We start from the raw sequence: 18,134 nt of genomic DNA, 5'->3' as shown, positions 1-18,134 counted from the left end.
ACCAATTAGTTATCAAAACCTTCTACAATCATCTGCTTTTAACTCTTATTATAACAAAACTTAAAAATAATACAGTATTCACTCAAAAATATAAATTAATCACTAATATTTAAACCAAACAGTGTTTTATATCATGACAACAGCATAGTTAGGAAGCCTGGTAAATTACAATATCGGTAGAGTCATTTATAATTTTTTGGTATTCAAAAATGCATATATAAAGTCTAAAAAAAGAATTATATTTTTTCTACATCCATGTGTGAATTTGGACAAGGCTTACGACAATGGTTCGCAAATGTGACTCATGAATGCAGAAAAGAACTTCAAAACATTTTAAGTAGTCGAGATCAAAGTTTATTTACTCTTCTATGTTTCAAGAAAAATAACTGAAATTTAAATATTTATTTGTAAATAGTAATAACATATGTAATGTATGGCAACAGAAACCTCACTGTACCTTACAAAATATTGGAAACTACGTATTTATTAGTTACTATGCAAGTGCAGTAAAATAGGAAACAGTATGTTCATAAGCACTTTCACACCTATATTATCACTAAATTCTGACCACCCAAGTTTAAAGGATCGAATACATCTTTGAACAGGGATATAGCATAAATATTTTCTCTCACTTTTATATAGTACTTTAGACAATTCTTGTTACAACTACTGTACTGTGTAAACAAGCCGACAGATTTTACCCCATTGTGTTTTCAGAGCTGAGATCCGAATAGGTTCTGTAGGAAATGTCCTCTTATTGACCAACATTCAGATACCTACATAGTTTATTGGATCAGCCAAGACTTTTAACAAAGCCATAGCATAAGAATTTTATAATACTTTAGGGCAATTCTCATTGTAACCATTATAATGTCAACAAGTTGATAAATCCTACCTCACTGTGTTTTTAAAACAGGGAAAGTTCTGGGAATTGCACCGCAAAAGCATATTTGATACTGACAGTGTCAAAGTACTCAAAGTACAAGAACACCTAAACAGGAATCGTGATTCATTGCTTTATATTTGGCAGGTTTCTACTTCAGCCAATAACATTAGAATAAACATAGGAAATTGGTGTAAATATATTAGAAGAAACTCTCAGGAGATTTACTTTGGAACTTAGTTGCCCATACTGAAAAGGACAGGCAGTAGTATTCATTTTGTTTCTTCTAGTTTCTAAGCCATCTGCTAGCAATAAAATAATTAACAATAAAATAAGTGAAAAGGTGAGAAGTGTAAAATCTGACCATAAGTACTTTGAAATTTTGTGATCAATACTAACAATACGGTACATTTTATTTTCCATTTGCAACCTATATTTTCATTATACTTTGATTACTTTCCTACAACCTGGAGAATCAAATATGATGTTACAGTAAAGAAAATAACAAAATATAAAGCTTTACTGAAAATGAAATTAAAAATGTTTGATGTTTAGTTACAAGGCTTTTTATTTTTCATTTATTTTCACTATTTCTTATTATAAAAATAACTAAAATGCATAAAATAGAAACTTATTAGGTAACATAATGAAAGAATAATAATAAAAATCTTCATGGGGGTATACACACCAGCAGCTTGTGTATTATGCTATTCAATACGGTAACATTAACTGCATGTGTACTGCGTGATTTCCAGCTTTTGTCGGGGTATTTCATATTTAGATTTGGCTCAAAGGTCAATAAAACAAAAATTAATAAATATAAATAGATGTATACTGTTATGAGATTTAGGCTATTTAGAATAAACATTTGTGGTTTCCTGTTAAAATTTGCAGTTATTCTAGAACAAAAAATAAAGTAATTTAGATTTATTTCTTAATTTTTTATGATAGTTATATGGTTGGCCAAATCAACCAACAACATATACAGATAATATTGATAAAATAACAGATTAAATATAAAGTTTCATTCAAATAAGTTTTATGAATATCAAGAAGGACAAAGAGATTAAAATCACATTGGATAGTCAACACTCTGAAAGAAAAAACTTCATGAGCAAATCTATAATAAAAAATATATTAATACTTAAATTAAAAACCTGATATTTTGTGTATGAAGCCTTGTGGATCCCACTCAACCTGTATTCGTAGGGTTAATGAGTACAAATGAAATTTGTTGAACTGAAGTGTAGCAAACATAAAAAAACCCAACAATAAGTAATTGATTGAAAATTCCATGAAGCGTGAGTAAAAAACATGCCTTAACACCACAAGTGTCAATTGAGAAGTGAAGTTGAGCTAAGCTGCATAGACGAAGTCAGCTGTGCTAGGAGTTGTGTCACACTCCTATTGGTGGAGGATTGTCGCATGCTGTTATAGAACTGCCTCAGGTAAAAAACACGTGAGGGTAGGTGAGAGTATCAAGGCTTGTGAAAGTAAATATTTGTGCATATAGAGGGCAGTACAAGTCAAGAAAAGCTATTATGTGAGAGATATCATATTGGAATTAACTCCTCTCAGTAGGGATCAATTTAAGTGCCATACATGCTTTCAAGTCACTATACTTCAACTGAATTGTAAGAAGAGGGTCAGGAATTTAAATCTGTTTAATCACATTCCACAGACTTTACTAACATTTGAACATGAATATATATACTATTAGTCTATGGTCAATGTTTCTGAAATCCACAAAGCAGTAATCATTATGTATATCACAACCATTAGAATACTGAGTGTCAAAAGATTACCAAGCAGTCACATACAAACTTTTACTTAAATGTGGGGCTAAATCTCACGAAACAAATTATTGATGGAACAAAAAACAAGACTTAAAAATTACATTGAACACTTAATTAAAGCTAGTGTATGTAACTAAAACATTATTAGCAATTGGATAAGGTCATAAGTTTAAAATTTCAATGGAGTTTTATAGTAAATTTCCACATCACTTAGTGGCTCTTGTATCAATTTCTTACAATATTTCAATTTCTTACAATATTGTGAAACTGTGATGATAACAAAAATAAGCAAAAGTATTATGAATTCTTAATAAAGAAATAATAGTTTTTAAATATTTAGGTATTAAAAAAATGAATAAGATCTACTGTTTTATGAAAAATATCACACATTTTGGCATATAAATTATTGAGACTACTCTATTTTTAAAAAAACCAATATGTATGCAACAATAAAATAAAATTTGCTTGAAATCAATCCATTGCCATTAAAATATTTAACAAATATACATCTCATGAAAGAAATGTAAATATATTATTATGAGTTTCAATTAACTAAGAGTTACAAGTACAATGCTTCAAAGTATTCTTATTAATTCTTGAATAACTATTGTTTGCTTACAGTTCTTGATTAGGAAACATAAAATTTACAGTGAACTTGTTTGTTTCATGCATGTCCACAATGAGACATGGTGGTAGAATACTATTTAGGAGTACTAGATTGTAATAAAAACAAAAGTAAACTTACGTTTTGTGTTATCATTCTGGTCTGTTGCAGATGGAGCACTATTTAACAATTTATATAATGGTGGTTTATCACTTTCATGGACCAAATCAAATATCGATGATGAAAGACTTCCCTGTAAGTGAGTATAGAAGCCATAGCTTAGAAAACAACGAAGTAGATAAACTGAAATTCACTGTTAAAATCTATGTGCACATAAGCACAGACTACATACTGATAGTTATATGATGTATATTTTAGGATATATATTCCAAAAACTGTTTTGATGAAAATCTGTAACCCCATATTTACGCATGCTGCATGTATAACATATAATTGATTTCTACTAATGCCCTTTTACATACAGCTTATTTCCAGATATACAAAATGAGGATTCATTTACTCAATCTAACCAAGTAAATATAACACCTATTTTTCCAACTGGTATAAAATGGTTAGAATATGAACTTTTTGTGCTTTTACTAATTAAGATAAGTCCCAAACTTGGACTCCTTTTGGATAGAAAATGGGTGCAAGTAAAAACCTCCTGAGAAAACAAGGTACACCTTCTGCTTGAGTAAGAGTACTAAGCCCATGCCTCATAAGGACAATTTCTTGGAACTTGGAGTCAAAGACAAAATGTTTGGAATAGGTATTTGAACAAAGGGGACAAAAGATATTGATGGCTTCTATGGCATCTGAAGGTATCAGATAATGCAACCCTGTTACCAGCTACAGAATAAGCTGATAAGTCACAATCAGAAAATAAAAACATGAAAAAACGTAGCTGAGAAGTTGAGGTTAGACAATATAAAATATGTGTAATGCACAAACTCTGGATACTAACCATCAACATTTTTTGTCTCCTTTGTTCATGCACCCCATGAGGAAGTTGACTTATTATGAGAAACAATGGTATAGCCACTGAAAAACCAAAAGGTGGAGAGTCCAGTTCGTGGGGAGAAGCTAACAATCTCCAAAAAATGAATCTGCCAAAATGATCAGGGAACATGACAGGCTTGAAGTTAACATGTTGAGAATAAAGTCAAAGAAACAGATAAAATGCAGCAAAACAAGTGCTTTACTAAATGTTTATGCAAGTTAAAACTGTGTGAACTAACACAAAAAGGTACATAGTTCAAAACAAGCATGCTAAATGGCTTAAAGATATTAACTTGTTGACATGAGTTGTTACCTTCTGAAGAGTCCAAACCCTGAAAAATATTAATTCCTGCAGACAGGAGGGGGGGGGGGGGATATCTGTGAAAAGTTGAAGCTCTAAAGGATGAGGAAGAAAAAAATATTCTATTGACATACATTATTGTGCTCCTTTTAGATGGGAACTGGGTACAAGTAAAACCTCCTGAATGGACAAATGAGTAAAATAAACCTATCATCCATGAAAAAGTACAATTCAATGTTAATTGAAGGGAGAAGATTACCACAACTAGAGACACAACAGAGAATATATTAAGTGAATATATTAGGCCGAAGGGAAGTGAACTGATAAAAAATAAAACAATGGTAAAAGATGATAACGACCCCTCTTCCTGTAGACAACACCTCAACTGAAAGGGGAGATATCTGAAAAGTTGAAGGTCTAAAGGATCAGGAAGAATATTTTCAAAACGAGACCCAAAACTTGAGTACTTTCGAATAGTCAACTATTCGAAAGCGCTCGAGTTTTGGGTCTTGTTTTGAAAATATTAAAACTTTGTAGGTGATCCTGTGTGCTAACTACTTAACCTGGATCAGTAAGAAGGTATTCTATTGACATGCATTCTTGGGTTCAAACAAAACTGGAGAAACATGAGAGTAATGGAAGAAATAGGCATGTTACATAACAACAGGTCTGACATAATACCCTAATGAAAGCATTGGAGGTGTCATCTGTTATCAAATTCCCAGGAATAACAACATGAAGTCAAGCTATCGTCCATAAAGCAGTTAGGTGCATGGGAGACTCCAAGGCTTGCTATTCTATAGGAGATACTAAGTGTTCCTTGAACTGTGTTGATCTAAAACCCCAGATGTACCAAATGTTATGTTGGTACTCAGTGGGAAATGGAGTTATGATCCATCTGGGAGATGTAGAAAGCTAGTGGTCAAATAAAATGAGGTAAAGGACTGAAGTTAACATTTTCCTAAACTGAAAATATATTTTCAATAATACTTACCTTGCTGACACTATAGCTATTTCTCGATCTCCAGGATTTCCACTCTTTGCCAATCTAAGCATTGAAAACACTTGCTCCAGTCTTTTATATCCCACTCGAATGCCCTTGGCAACTTCTAATTTGCAAAATTCTCCACCAACTTCAATGCACCCTCTATCTAGGTACTGTATATAAGCACCTCATTCAGATAATGTAATCACTTTTTCAAGACATATACTGGCTTTTAGTGGGGAGGTAGGGTGGGAAGTGTCAGTGGAGGCAAGTATTATTGGAAATACATTTTCAGTTTAGGAAAATTTAACTTCCAAATCATACTTACTTCCACTGACACTATAGACAGAATCCCACATTGAGAAGGTGGAGGGGCCAATTCAGGCATGAACCATACAGAAAGCATCTGTATATAACAGGAGTGTACCAAGATAAAGATGATACAAGAGTGGAGGAACCACATTACATGCAGAACAGGTATGCTCTTCACCTGAAATTCAGTTCCTATAGCATAAGTGGAATAGAATAAGAGTAATCGTCAGTATAGGCCAGCCACAACCAGATAGCTAAGGTTGCACAACTTGGGGTTGGAATTAAGGGGTAATGGTACCTATATCCCACATTGGTGGCTAGGTAGCCATAGAGTGATGCATTTTGCACAGGGCAGCTAATGACACAGAGAAATGATGTATCTGGTGAAATGTCACATGCAAAAGATTCCTCTCCTGTAATGATAATCCATTATAGGTCATGTGAATCAATTTGCGAAGCCACCTTGTTAGGGTAATAAGAGATAAGTTATGGGAAATGAACAACTGATTCCAAGAACATCAAAATGAGTTAGTACGAGCCAAATAACACTTGAGGGGCCTGACAGGACATAACAAACAATAAGAATCGAAGTGGTCATAAAATTGAGAAATGGATTGGTGAGAAGAATCTTTTCTCTTCCCTGGTTGTCAGAGTCTTGGGAAGAAAAGACCTATAGGGGTAACTCAGAACAAATGTGGAATGATAATGAGTCCAATGCACATGGATTGCCAAGAACTCCGACCGACGACGTCCACAAGCCAACAACAACAAAAATTACAATTTAAGAGAAGGGTGAAACAAATAATACAAAGCTAAAGGCTCAAAGGGAGGATGAGACAATACATGTAAAACAACTGTGAAATCCCAATTCGGTAATTGAAAAGGTCATTTGGGCTGAAGAATACAAAAGGATTTGAGTAGACTTGATAGTACTGGGGATTCAAGAACCTTTCAATATTTGGAATACTGAAAAATAGTGGATAAGGATGCCTTATATAAGGCCACTGTAGACGAAGCAAACATCTGGGTGGAGAATGTCTGATCGAGGTTGTCTCCACAGAAACTGCCAAAGTGGAAGAAGTAGAGGTGAACATTCCTGCATATACCAGAGAAGCAGAAACCACGTTTGAGCTGACCAATATAGTGCAACCAAGAGAACTTGAGAGGGAGTGGAACGAACCATAGTCATAACCCCGGGGCAATAGCCGAATTGGGGGAAAGGCATACAGTATTAAACCTGCCAGTCCTGACTGAATGCACCTACTGCCAATGCTTGAGGACGAGGTATCAGAGACCAAACAACTGCAGTTGAGAATCCCAATGTGTCACAAAGACATAACTAAGAGCAAATCCACTGAAAAACCTTGTGATGTAGCATCCATTCTGTCAGAAAAATCCGGTTGGGTTGAGACAAGTGATCTGCAAGTAAATTCATCACTCCTGGAACATGACAAAGTAAAAGACTGGTACGAAGGGAATGAGTCCAGTAGAGAAGATCCAAGGTATGAAAACAAAGGTCTCGAGAATGTGTGCCTCCTTGACATAATATCTGCTATACCACCGTGGAATTGATAGAAAGAATCATGTCCATTTTCCCTTAAAGAGAGACAGATCTTGAACCATTGCCTGGTGTACTGCAAAGAGTTTTAGAATGATGATATAGAGGGTAGACTGGTCTTCCATCCAAATACCCTGCAACTCCTGACCTAGAAGATAAGCTCCCCATCCCTGAAGAGATGCATCTGTGAACAGATGGATCTTGGAATGAGGTGGTGGAATGTGTACTCGAAAGTAGTGTTGTTCTGATCCAACCACCATTCGCAATCAATGATATTGCTCATGAGTCATTAGACAGGATGATCCAAAGGATTGGAATGCATGATTCATTGGTTGCGCAGTGACCACTGAAGGGACTCGTATGAAGTCGTCCCAAAGGAAAAAGAGACTCAAGGAATGCTCACGTAACCAAAAGAGAGAGGAGTAGAGAAGGAGACACAAGTAAAAACCTGACAGCTCTTTCCATGGCTTGAAGCACGATAGGGTCAGTTGAGCGTGACTTGAGTATTGAAATAGACACCCAGATGGACGAAATATTGCATCGGTTACAGAATATATTTCTCTAGTCTGATAAGGAAGCCTGCTTTTGTGGCTTCTGAAAGGAGAATCTGAGAGTGTTGTTCTGCTAATTCACAGGATGGTGCCAGAAGGAGCTAGTCATCCATATAATGATGTGTGCACAGGCCCAAGGAATGCAGGTGACGAGAAAAGACTCAAACAACTCTGCAGAAAGCATAAGGTTCAGATTTAAAACCAAAAGGTAAAGCCCTGAACTGCAGCACCTGATCCTTGTGCACAAAATCTGAGAAACCTCGAGGAAGATTCAGATTAGATTAAGTGTCTGTAACATCAAACTTGGACATCTTAGGTTTGAGAAAAGATTCCATTGTAAAGCGAGGAGGATCTAAAAATTGGTTGAGTCAAGACAGATTAATGACTGGATGCCAACATTCTCTACTGTTTTTTTGACTAACAACTATGGGGAGGGGAGCAGTGGAAGCACTATTACTTCACTTTCTGGACATCTGGAGTTTTTTCACCAGGGATCCATGGGTACTTCTTCTGGCTTCAGGTTTAGTCATTCAATTTATGTCACCTCCAGCAGATCCATGGCTAGTGGAACTTCGTTCCTAGGCCATAAGATGGTGTTGTTGTTGGTTCGCCGGAGCCAAAGATCCTCAAGAATATGGACGGACCCTATTATGGGAACCAATAGACCTGGGAACCAAAGGAGGGGTCGGGAAACACTACAAGCTGATACTCCCAGTTAGTGTCAGATGGGCGAGAAGTCAACGACGATACAGAAGAATGTCAACGGGCTGTAAAATTTCTGTTTTTAACATCTCAGGAACTACAGCAAACAACATTGGACAGAGAAAAAGAAGCTTCCAATAGCTCCCTGAGGACAGAAGACAGAAAATGAACACTTTATAACAAAGTGTCTGTACCCAAAAACAACAAATCAGCCAGAAAACCAAGATAGGAACTGAAGAAGACAATCTGACTAAGGAAGACATCAGCAAAATCCTCAACTCATCCTCAAATTGCTGAAGGGAATATCGATAGGTTTCAGACAAAATTTAGATCGAAGATAAATACCCCAGGAAAGTCATAAGAGTAAGAATCCAAGAAAATTGTGAACTGTTTAAAGTGATCACAGATTCCAATTTAAATCCCCACAGGTCCATCCATTGAAAATCTAAATATACCTCCTCCTGGCAGTGATAAGTAAAAGTATGTTTTTCTGATAAACTTGGAGACAAGGCATAGCTATCCCATTGCGAAACTGAGCAGCAAATCTTCCAGCATGAGCAGCAATATCAGGAGAAGGAGAAGAAACCAAGTAAACACTTGCCATCCTTTCTGCCAACACAGAAGGAGTAGAGTCACACCCGAGTAGCCAAATGAAGAAAAGGAGCTGGAGGTGACTGATCAAAATGATCCTCTGTTGAGGCTGACCTAGTAGAAGGAGCCAAAACAAAAAACAAAAACCAAGTCTAAATTTTCTCTAAATGGTCCCGAGCCATTTGCAAAAGCTGCCTCAGAACCCTCCGGAGAGACACCCTCAACTGATAATGACCCCTCTCCTGGCTGTTGACAAACATTAGATAGCAGAGGTGGAATAGAAGAGGTCTGGTAGGCCTCTGTATTAGAAACGTTAACTCAGGAATTCATACCCTTTGGTAAGTTTTTTTTGTAAATATAAATGAAGATATAACCATAGTAAAACCAATCACGTTCAAAGTCACAATGTAAATTGTGAATAATAACAACACTCCTGTTTATAGAAACCCATGCCATATGATTTGTCAAGAAAAAGTGATAACATTATCTGAATGAGGTGCTTATATACAGTACCTAGATAGAGGGTGCTTTGAAACTGGTGGAGAATAGTGTTCTTATACAAACTCATATTTTTATTTGAAAATGAGGGAAATCTACAAAAAGATTAGATGAGATAGGTCTCCAATCTCCCAATTTCTTTGGAGCCACAAAGAGATGAGAGTTAAAACCTGGAGAAGTGGGATAAAAATTACAACTTTTCCTTTCTGGAGGTAACCCAAGACTTCCAGAATGTGCACTGGATTAGAAAAAAGAGGAAAGACATTAAGATCAGACTGAAGGATTTGTCAAACCAAAGAATCCCACAGAGGAACCAATGATCCAAGTCATCTTCCCCTCAAAACAGACCTGATGGGCGATTCATCCAAAACAGAAGAAAGTCATTAAGTATGTAAAAAAAGACCCTTCTTGTTTATGTCTGGTCACTTTGTAGGGTACAAAAGAACAAGTACAAGTAGCTAAAGTTTACTGAGAAGTGCATAAGGGAGGAGGACAATCATTACCTGCTGGCCACCTAAAAAGGAATAACTACCCCATTCAGTTTCTGCTCGCATGCTTATTCTGAAAACAGATTAGTGTGTATGAAAATTCTGCAAATATAACAATGCAGGGAAGAAGCTTTTTCTTGGTCATCTGAAAAGTACCTTTTAAAAAAAAATGACATGCTAAGGTGTCAGATGAACATAATAGTCATATGGTAATAGAAACTACATATGTAAGAATTACAGTTTAAGAAGACTGAAAACTAAAAATCTGATCCTGACTAAAACTGTCAGGAGAACATGAGTGGCTAATATTTAATAATTACTTTGGTGGTTTTTTTTTTTTCATCATCATTGTCATTATCATGGAAAAAGAGCACATGTTCTACAACTGTCTACATGAATGTGAAACCAATCAGAACATCAGCAGATGAAAATAAGTATTTTTACTGTTAGCATGAAAATCACCCTTTACCCAGACTGACTCTGTAAAAGCTATGTAAATTTCCAGGAAAATATTTAGTAAAAATACTTTATTAAAAATGAACATAGTACATTCAGAGTTATAGTATGTACAGTTTCATGGTAACATGGTTGTTTTAAGAGGTTGGTTAAATTGACCAAGCCAGTATGCATAGTTAGAGAGAAAAACTTTAATTACTATCTATGTGCATAAAACTTATTAATTGTTTAGTGGGCTTTATTTATGTTTAAAACAAACTAAAATAAATATTAGTTTTAAAGGAGTGTCAGCTGGCTCATATCATTTAACATCACCTTCAAATTCGGTGACGAGGAACCCACTTTGAGACTAATAATAGCTGGAGACGGCTTGAATGGGTAATGAAGAAAAACTTTAATATAAAGTTGGTTTAGGGTAGAGCTGTTTTGTTCAATTAAGATAGCTTCCTTTATTCTGCGTTCATTGATGTTTAGTTCTTTGTTTAAAATTACAGATATACTGTGGGTTTTTGAGTTGCAATGGTGGTAAACATGGGATGTTTTTTTTTATTGTGTTTGGTGAATCTGGTTCTTCCAGTTTCTCAGATGTACAATTCTGTACAGTTAATGTTCGTTATTTTATGGGTACCTGATGATGACAAAACCTTGTCGAAACGTTGTACATTTGCTGTTATGTTAAACTTATTAAAGTTTTTCTTCATTACCCATTCAAGCCGTCTCCAGCCATTATTAACATCACCTGTTGAAGTAAGCTTGAATTACACTGTATTTTCTATGACAAATTAATGCAAATTAGCTGAACTTATTGTTCTTAAGTGAAAACAAACATATATACATGTGTGTGTGTGTGTGTGTGTGTGTGTGTGTGTGTGTGTGTGTTTATATACACATATATATGAGACTTTTAAATTAAAAATGAGACTCTTAGAGCGATGTATAGAAAAGTGTGCATGGTACTAGTAAAAAATGAAGTTATTCCTTTTACATACTGTAATGCTTATGAAGTACTTACTGGCAGGTATCCTAACAAAGTAGTTATACTTTCTGAGGCATAGAGAATTCTACCACATGATGAAAAAACCAGAATAAAACCATCCAGAGCCTAAAAGAAACAAGTAAAATTAATTTTAATTAGTTACATCACCATCCTCATGTATTGCAAAAAATCCCATTTAACAAATACATTTCTTAAATTCTAAATGTTATTTTTCAGCAAATGGGCTATTATGTAAAAATATGCTAACTGATAAAATACAGTAATGTAAATAAGTTTGGAAGTACACAAGCGGTAAAGGAATGACAAACAATGAGTAATGACAAATAGATAATGAATTTATTATTGGTACAAAATATTATCACAGTATCTACAAAAGAAAAACAAATAAGTTGTACAGTATAACAAATTTTTGCATACGAGATTTTTGCTATACAGCAGACTTACAGAACATTTTTTTTTCATGTTGCCATACAGTTTATTAAAGTACAATTTTGTAATATTATTCTAAATGTCTTTTATTGCTCCCCATAATTTAACCAAATTGTCTGATCATACTTTTTACCTTCTGAGTTTTTACAATATCCTATATAGCCTTAGGAATTTTCATACTGGGACTTTGTGCACTCAAAGCTATAGTTGCGAGTGTTCCATCAGCTTCTTTTCTGTCAAAATATCAATTTACCGTACTGTCTTGCTCAAAGACAAGTTTTTAACCAAGCAGTAATGTTTCTGAGGAAACAGCATGATGGTTCAGAATCTGCTTGTATTTGTCACTAGTTATGGTATCAACAGCACAGTTGGCTGATATGCAGCCCCATGTTTGTAGTTATACCTAACCATGCTTAACTGTAGATGCTGTACATTGATTGATGCCAAACAATTCTAATTTAGAATCATTTGTAAAGAACACACCTCTCCAGCTTTGTTCATTCCATTGTTTCTGATCCAATGCCCATTTCAATCTTCTGATTTGATTACATCCTTTTAGTAGCAGTTTTTGAGCACCTTCATGCCCATTGAGACCACTTCATAATAATATGTATCTTACTGTTTTTGAGGTAACATTCACATCTATAATGACAGTAAGGATGTTGGCAAGATCTATGCATACAGCTCCTATTGAAAAAACAGGATCTGGCCACAATTTTTCATATAAACTATTCTGGACCAGCCAAAACTTTCATTTTTATACACTTGTCATGTGGTATTTCAGTAATGGAAGCCATTATTGGTTGTATAACAACTAATCACAGTACTATGACAGTTGATTTTCAGATGGAAAAGGGATGGCATTCCCACAGTATTTTTTTCAACTTTTCCATAATTATTTCCAATACTGTACATGCACAATAATTTTGAATTTTCAGCAAAAGATTTTACTGAATTAAGTAATTGTGAAAACACAACATACATAGAAAATATGTAAAGTAATAGTTATGTTTTTTATAAAAATAAATGAGCCACTATCGTACCTTTGAATTTTCTTGCAAATGTGTGTGAATGATGAAATATTCCTTCACAGTTCTCAAAAAATGGCAAGTAAAACAAGAACCTATTCATCTTTTAGGTTCTATTAACCTAAAATTGCATACAAAAATGAAAGGATCCTGTATGTAATTGACATTTAGTTATTTGTAAGAGGATAACTATGTCACACCCAATAAAAAGTATTTAAAAAACTATAAAACATTCCTATCAGATTTGTTAGAAATGTATTGAAGTTAGAGTAACAAATACACTAATAAGTACAAAATGTCAATTTCAATATTTTATACTTATATTAGAAGATGAAGGTACATAACCAAAATAGAAGAACTGTTTTTCTAGGCTGTTCACATCTTAAGAAGTATTCCTACCAAATTTTGTTAAAAGTTGAAAAACAAAAGAGAAGTACATATAAGATCCTCTACTTCCTAAGAAAATTTAAAAACCATAAACATGACTTACTTCAAGTGTTAAGTGTGTGAATTCTTCATTTGATAAAAATGAAGGCTTCCAGTTTTCCTGTATTTCCAATGACTGTGACTGAACTGATACTTCTGTAATGAGTAAAGTTTTATTGATTATTTGGAAAAATATTTTTTAATATTTGAAATAGTATATAGCCACACAAACATACACATTCATACATTACTGACATGAACATACACTATAGGTTAATATTTTACATTAAATTCTTAAGTTTATAATATGTACGTAATTATAACAATTATACAATGCCATACAAACTGACTCACCCTCACTGTACAGTATACTATAATACTTTATACCAGAAGTGACTATATTAATTATATGGAACAACCACAAAAGTACCTAGAGCACTCATTGTTAATGCTAACACATCTTTTCTTGTGACAAAACTAATTACATCACTTCTATTCACTCATAAAATTAAGTATGAAATGAAAATTATATGTATAAACAAAAAAACACAAAATATGAAACAAAATGGTGAACAGAATGAAATATTTTTTTTAAAAGTTTCACATGGCAATCTACTCAAACACTGGTCCTATTGAAACTATAATGAAAATGTGAAAAATATGAGCATCACATCTTTACTCAAAAGTAGATTAACACTTCAAAAAACAAGTACTACAAAGCAATAAACATTTTTCTACTCAAATGCTAACAGGTGACACTATTCTAATTGTATACGGTTAAAAAAAATTGTAATACAAGCAAGTGCACTGAGTATAAATGATGAGTTTAATTCTGAGCAAATTACATTAGACTGTAGCAAAGTGTAAAAAGGCAGGTTTTTAACCATTTGCTTGTTAAAGCACTGGATACAATGAGTAACTTATTAAAAATTCAAAGTACTGCTATCTGAAGTGAGTGGTGTGCATGTGAAAATAAGCTAGAAAAATTAATCAGCTATTTATTACAAAACACCTGATTCAGGCCTTCAAGTTTGTTGGGCACCATTGCACTGTTGCTCCTAAGCCACATAAAATGGCAAATGGAATCTCAGTGGACAAATTATATATATTCTTCTTCAAAGGACACCCCAGGAAGAGACATTGTAACAAATACTTTGTGCAAGCTTTGTGCTAAATACAGTGAGAAGATCCAAAAAGAAGTGAAAAGGGTACAATCAGCAAGAGGTGAACAAGTATAAATATAACACTGATTTCATAATAAAGTACACTGTCACTCACCATTTGACTTAAAACACATCAAATGCTTTAGGCATGTATATATCTTATCTTGTGTTTGTACGCATTACTCAAATTTGTAACAATATTCCTTCATTGTTTGTCATTACAGTCAGTATACTATAATTTCACCTTTGACTCAAAAGTAAAATCAAATGTTGCCCTATCTTTGTATGTAAATTACAAGCATCTACACAAAGCAGAGGAAAGCTAATATGTTCCTTAACTGAAAATATATTTCTGATAGATACTTATCTCCTCTAACAAACAGCTTTTCCTCAATTTGTACTGCCCCCTATATGTGCCAACGTTTGCCCACCACTAGCCTTTATGCTCCCACTTATCTCCACGTGGTATAGCTGCAGTTTAGCATGCAAATAAGTATGCAAGAACCCTCCGCCAATAGGAGTGCGACACATCCTCCTAGCACATCCAACTCCCTCTATGCAGTAGAATCCAATCTTCACTTCAAGATCAGGCATGAAAAAACACTGGAAGTGGGGACGATGGGTGGGAAGTGTGAGAGGAAGTAAGTATCAACTGGAAATATATTTTCAGTTTAGGAAAATACTGACTTCTGATATGATAACTTACCTTCTCTCACAAAACAGCTAGAATCCCACACTGACCCTGTGGAGGGGGCCAGTGTAGAAGTAACCTAGATGAGACACCCCGAGAAATCATCTGAAGAGCACTCAAGAAGAGTGACATCTCAATGGAGAGGAAACACACATCTGGGGGGCATCTGAACCTGGTGTACTCTTTGCCTGAGATAAATGAATGTGTAGGAAAATCCAAAAAGTGCCACTTGAGTAGAATGGCTAGGAAGCATTGAACCATAAGTGGGAGGTCAACTCCAGTCCAAAACCAGTGGTACTGAGATTGATCGATCGGCCCACAGTAGGACAAGGGTCCTCTACCATTCACCTCAGACCCAGGAACCAGAATGGAAGAATTACTTCCATTTCCCCAGGAACTGACATCTGATGGCAGGTAGGTGAAAGATCAACTCAAGTCCAAAAACATGCTGCATTGAGAATGTATCATCCAGTCTAGAATAGAAGGAGGGTCCCAGCCCACTCGCATGTGAGGACTTATGTTGACTGGTCTGGGTCCAACCAACACCAGTCACTTGGGAACTGACGACAGTAGGAAGGTGCGTTCCCAGTCGGAGGGGTGAACTATATTTAGAAATGTGATGGAAAAATCCAGTCCATACTGTACGACATCTGGAATTGTACATCAGATCCATGGTAAGAGGATATTCACACCACCTCCCTAATCTCAACTAAGTGGAATTGAACACAGGAGAAAGCCTCCATGATCCACCATCCCAGTGGCTAGGAGCTTGTAAGTGGTAAGGACTCCTATACTCCACTGGAAGAATGCGTGTGGGAAAAAAATGTGTTGGAGATTCCAAAGGAATGCAATACTGGAGCAATGCAACAGGTAACTGAAAAGCAGACCATTCCTGATACAGTCAATCCAAAGAGCAGTAGGGATGGGCAGAAATCCCCTTCTGCTTTTCTCATGTTAGTCCCTGAGTGTATAGTCCAGGATGAACATACTTATAAAGCAAAACACTGCATAGATGAACCTACAAGCAGTCTTGTGAAACACCCCATTTCAACAGTAAGTGTTAGCACTGGAACGTTCACACGGTGCAGATTTAAGAATTAGTATACCTGGACAAGCACCACTCACCTCAGAGCTGGATCCAAAAACGAAATGAAAGAAGGCCCTGTTATTATGAAATAAAGAAGAAAAATGACACTTACCTACTCAAAGATGAACTGATAAGTGAAGGGTGGTGACAGGAAGTAGATGATATCTGGCTGAGAAAGAACCTGCCAGATGATGCAGTTAATGTGACACGAAAGTGTGAGGGATGGCCCACCTGCCAGCCTGGATAATCTCTTCCAAATGACTATGAAGACAAGCAGCCAAAGACATTGTGAGGTGATGAAACTAATAAGCAGAGACATGGAAAAGATGATGGGAGTCAGGAGACAAGGAGGAATGGTCTATACGGAGGAGTTGCCAAACCCAACCAGTCAGGAGAATAGGAAAAAAGTCACAGGAAACTGAATGATTCCAATGTATAAACAAAAGTGAATGAGAAGAGCACAATGGAGTTGTGCAAACCACTGAACACCTCAGAGCCCTGACCAGACACAGGAGAAGATCAGGATCAGAATGTGAATATACATGTTAAATGGAAGAAAGGGAAATGAGAGTGAATGCAACATTACCCTCATGTGCAGCAATATTTTTGGTAGGAAGGAGAACATAGGTTCAGTAGTAAAGAATGCAAGAGACAACAATGGCAAACACATCTGACCTTCGACATCCACAAGTTAACAAAAGGAAGAAAAACATTTTCAAGAGTAGGTGATGTATGGAACAGGAAGCCAAAGGTTCAAACAGAGGTAGAGAAATGGCATGGAGGACAACATTATGATCCCAACCTGGCAAGGAATAGGTCGAGGAAGATGATAGAGACAAAAAAATGAAACAAGAGAGAAATAACAGGAAAAGAAAAAACCTGACAAAATCGGGAAAAACAAAAGATAGACAATAATGAGGCTCTATAACCAGCAACAGAAACACCATTATCAAAATGTCAGGTAAAATATTTAGAAAGGTGAGGGACAGAATGAGAGGAAGAGGCAAATCCTTGAAGAATAGACCAATGGTAACAAATATGTCATTTATGTTGGTACAAGGACAAAGAAGAGGAGTAGACAGAGTAGGAAAGAAGGGATGCTACCCAGGGGGAAAATCCAGAACCTTGCACAAGGGACTGTGCAAAAACCATGTGGAATGGACAGATGAAGCACTGCTGAATAAGGTTGATGAAGACGAGAAGGTTAAAGAGGATGAGGTAACAGTGGTGACAACTGAAGAGGGAGAAGTAGAGGGAATCAAAGTTGAGCTGGCCAGATCAGAACCACTAGAAGGACTCGATACAGAGTAGTTTGGATGGTAGAAAAATCCTGGGAAGAAGATGGGTGGGGTGATAGGCATAAATGAAGAGGTCTGTCTAATGCTGATTGAGGGTATCTATCATCAAAGCCAAAGGATGAGGAACAGGAGACCAAAATAGATGGAGTTTGGTATTCATATGGGTAACAAACACATCCAGTCATGTAGTACAAAACCAAGAGTATAACCACCTGACAGGACAAACCAGCATACAAATGTGAAGGATGCAGGCTGAGAACAGCATGTCCAGTGTGTGTGTGTGTGTGTGTG

The 18,134-nt window shown here is 35.7% G+C and overlaps 1 protein-coding gene across 4 annotated transcripts in view; it reads right to left on the bottom strand.

Moving 5' to 3' along the window:
- Window positions 1-18,134, bottom strand: part of LOC106459777 (circadian locomoter output cycles protein kaput-like) — a 122,401-nt gene that overhangs the window by 52,826 nt on the left and 51,441 nt on the right. For all 4 annotated transcript variants that reach the window (XM_022386324.1, XM_022386325.1, XM_013919435.2 and 1 more), the window contains exons 4-6: window positions 13,669-13,760; window positions 11,737-11,826; window positions 3,425-3,536 (exon numbers count right to left, since the gene is read on the bottom strand). In XM_022386324.1, coding sequence (XP_022242032.1) covers window positions 3,425-3,536; window positions 11,737-11,826; window positions 13,669-13,760 — 294 coding nt within the window. The remainder of the gene's footprint in view (window positions 1-3,424; window positions 3,537-11,736; window positions 11,827-13,668; window positions 13,761-18,134) is intronic.

Source organism: Limulus polyphemus, unplaced genomic scaffold (assembly GCF_000517525.1).
Source record: "Limulus polyphemus unplaced genomic scaffold, Limulus_polyphemus-2.1.2 Scaffold660, whole genome shotgun sequence".
Classification (NCBI taxonomy): domain Eukaryota; kingdom Metazoa; phylum Arthropoda; class Merostomata; order Xiphosura; family Limulidae; genus Limulus; species Limulus polyphemus.
This window is presented reverse-complemented; position numbering and strand designations above follow the sequence as displayed.